We start from the raw sequence: 3217 nt of genomic DNA, 5'->3' as shown, positions 1-3217 counted from the left end.
TAGAATGACAGGTGAGGCCCGGGCCCGCTCATTATTGAGACAATGGGTGGCAAATTATGAAAGGGAAAAGTAAGGGATGGCAAATTATCAAATCGCCCCAAATAAACATATCTAGGGTTGCTCCTCCGGCTGTCCCCTTCCCCTTGTCGTCCTCTCTCCTCCGGTACCAAATATAAAGCCGCCTCGTCTTCTCCCTATTCTACTGTCACAGCCTCTGCAAGTCTTTACCGTGTGCGCGAGTGTGTGTTACGGAGACGATGAATGCTGTTAAGTTGAAGGAGACGGGCAAGGGTGGCGGCGCGGCGGCGGCGGCGGCGGCGGCGGTGACCCTGGAGGAGCTGAGGAAGAAGATGGCCGACTTCGCCAGGGAGAGGGACTGGGAGAAGTACCACAGCCCGAGGAACCTCCTGCTTGCTCTGGTCCGCCCCTCTGACTCCTTTCTTGATATCTCCCCTCTGAACCTATCTTGGTTATTTAGCTTTTTTCTTTGTCCTTGTAGATTCAACTGGGGGCACGGTGAATTGCTGTTGGGGATCTTATTCTTTATGATCCTTATTGTTTGTAGCTGTTTTTATCCTGCTGCGTTTGATCTGTTTTTTTTTTTACTTTTATCCTTCTGCCTTTGATCTGTTTTTTACTATAGTTCTAGGAATAGCAAATAATGGGCATGATTTTTCTTTCCTATTCCATGAGGAAGGAAATCATTAATTGTAAAGATTTGTCTTCTTTTGGGCAAACTTTTTTGCTGCTTCTGCGACTCTTTCTAGTCTCCTTTTACATTCTCAAGGATGGTCAGCTCTTTATTTTGACTTCTGGGGAGGATCAGTTGTTGAAATTTGGCTTGCTCATGTTTTTACTGTCACAGAAAACACACCTGAAGTTATAATAACCCTGTATTCCTTTGACCTACCCAAATACTCCCTTCATTTTTATTTTACTCTGCATATTAGCTTTGTTTTAAATGAAACTTTATAAACTTGTTATTAACATCTACAATAAGCGGAGCAACTGCACAATTGCTCGCAAATTCCATATAATGTGTACCTTCCAAAACCACTTATATCATGATATAAACAGAGGTTTGTAATAGGTATGGTAACGTCACCCATCGTGTTGAAATGTCCTCTGTTTGTTTCGTATTATGAACCCATAAGTCATAATCATGATAATATTGGACTACTTGTTTTGTTTGTTTGCTCTTGCTTATATGAAGGCAAAACTAAGAATCAGTAAAGCAGGGATCCTTTTTTCATACTGTACTAGTATAGTACTACTACTGCCCTGTTTTGCCAACATTTGTGCTGCCAATAGAAAAGGCAAATGTTGGAAGTCTGTAGGCTGTAGCTACTTTATATGCACCTGTAGCTCATCTGCCTCTTCTGATCATGTCCAGTGGTGTAATGTGGTTTGTGATACGTTGTGGGTGGCAGGTGGGTGAGGTGGGGGAGCTCTCTGAGATATTCCAGTGGAAAGGGGAGGTGCCCAAGGGGCTGCCCGGGTGGGAAGAGAGGGAGACGGAGCACCTCGGTGAGGAGCTCGCCGACGTGCTCCTCTACCTCGTCCGCCTCTCGGACATGTGCGGTGTTGACCTGGGCAAGGCCGCGCTGCGCAAGATCGACCTCAACGCTCGCAAGTACCCCGCCGGGCCAGGCTGCAGGCCATCCAAGAAGGGCGTCCACTGCTCCGACGACACCGGTGACAGCCGTGATGATCACGGCGACGTGGTGGCTGTCGTCCGCGCCGACGAGATCAAGGAGGAACATGCTAGCTAACAGTGCGTCCTGAACCCTGAAACGTGTTGGTTCACCACTCTGAATTCTGCCTTGCCATAGGCAAGCATTTGGCTCACTGTCTAGTTCAATCATTTCGTTGGTTAGCAATGTGATCAGAACATCTGGGTTTCGTTAATCAAAAGGGTTGGATTTGCCTGCTCCACTGTCTTTTTATTATTTTTGAGTTGCTCCCCTGACCACGCCAGGTTTTCATGCTTACCTACGTGGAGAGAATTAACAATCCCTTCGTGGAATTTCACAACGATTACACCTAAAGTTTCGTACATAATTTAACAACTCACAAGTAAATAGGCCACGGCCAGCCAACCGATCACAAGTCATGAAATACAAAATCCTCTCAGGTTATGAACCTGTCCATAAGTCGGAGACCAACAACGGACCCCTTGTGCAATACTGCATTTAACAACAATACAGCAAGATACTATTCTGCCGCTCAGATAGCTGGTGTTCAGAAATTCCTTAAGGGCTCCTTGGGAATTTTGAAGGATTATGATTCCTAGGAATTTTATCTATGCTGATTGCTTGATTCATAGGCAGCGGCGTAGCCAGGCCAGGCAACAGGAGTGGCCTGGGGTGTGGCTGGCTGATCATTCGTTCTGTGTAGCCGCAGTACAACCATATGCCACTGTTCCGGACTGTAGCAACGTTGTTGGCCGGGGGCGTGGCTTCAGCCTATAGAAAATTTTCCCAACAATTTCTTTGTATTATTTTTCATAGAATTTCTAGCATCCACACAAACCTCTTTGTAGGATTTCTAACATGACATTCCAATCTTATGTTTTTTTTGGTGTCACGTCGTGCCATAGACGACATTGATTTAAAAAAATGTGGACAAACGGTAAACCCGTACACCGGGAAAGTATCATGTGGTACAACCCCTTAAATGCTCCCATGATACTAATTTTGGAAAAAACAAATTTAAATGTTTTCAAAAATTCTGATTTTTTAATGCTCACAAGGTATGCTTCTACAACCCCTAAGAATATCAGATTCAAATTTGAAATACACACTGAGCAATAAAAATGACAAATCTAGCATAAATAGTGTCACAAAAAGACGAAAGCAAAATTAACACTATTCACATATGGATTTGTCGTGTTTTTTTAATGTGCATTTTGAATTTGGACATGATTTTTTTTGGGGTTGTAGACAAATTCCTTCTGAACATTCACACGTTTTTCTAGAATATTTTGAAACATTAATTTTTTAAAATTTTAAAAAGGGAAGACGGGAGCATGTGGGAGTTGGTATCACTGGATATTCTTTTCACGTACGCCTCCAGCTGACAGAAACATTAAAAAATCCACTACAATGATACAAATCCAAGTAGGCGCAGTCACAAATCCTAATGCTTGCCAAGCCTACCAGTGGATTTTTTTAGGGGAGTCCGGTGGACTTGAACGACACTAAAAGTGATTTTAATT

At 43.7% G+C, this 3217-nt stretch overlaps 1 protein-coding gene across 1 annotated transcript; it reads left to right on the top strand.

Moving 5' to 3' along the window:
• The first annotated feature begins 92 nt into the window (after window positions 1–92).
• LOC119354879 (dCTP pyrophosphatase 1-like) lies at window positions 93–1935 on the top strand. The gene is made up of 2 exons (XM_037621628.1): window positions 93–419; window positions 1431–1935. Exons 1-2 carry the CDS (start codon window positions 258–260, stop codon window positions 1770–1772), a joined length of 504 nt encoding a protein of 167 aa, XP_037477525.1. The 5' UTR covers window positions 93–257; the 3' UTR covers window positions 1773–1935.
• Window positions 1936–3217: the final 1282 nt, after the last annotated feature.

Source organism: Triticum dicoccoides, chromosome 2A, assembly GCF_002162155.2.
Source record: "Triticum dicoccoides isolate Atlit2015 ecotype Zavitan chromosome 2A, WEW_v2.0, whole genome shotgun sequence".
In the NCBI taxonomy this organism is placed as follows: domain Eukaryota; kingdom Viridiplantae; phylum Streptophyta; class Magnoliopsida; order Poales; family Poaceae; genus Triticum; species Triticum dicoccoides.
The sequence above is the reverse complement of the archived record's forward strand: the minus strand, read 5'-3'. Positions and strand labels throughout refer to the sequence as shown.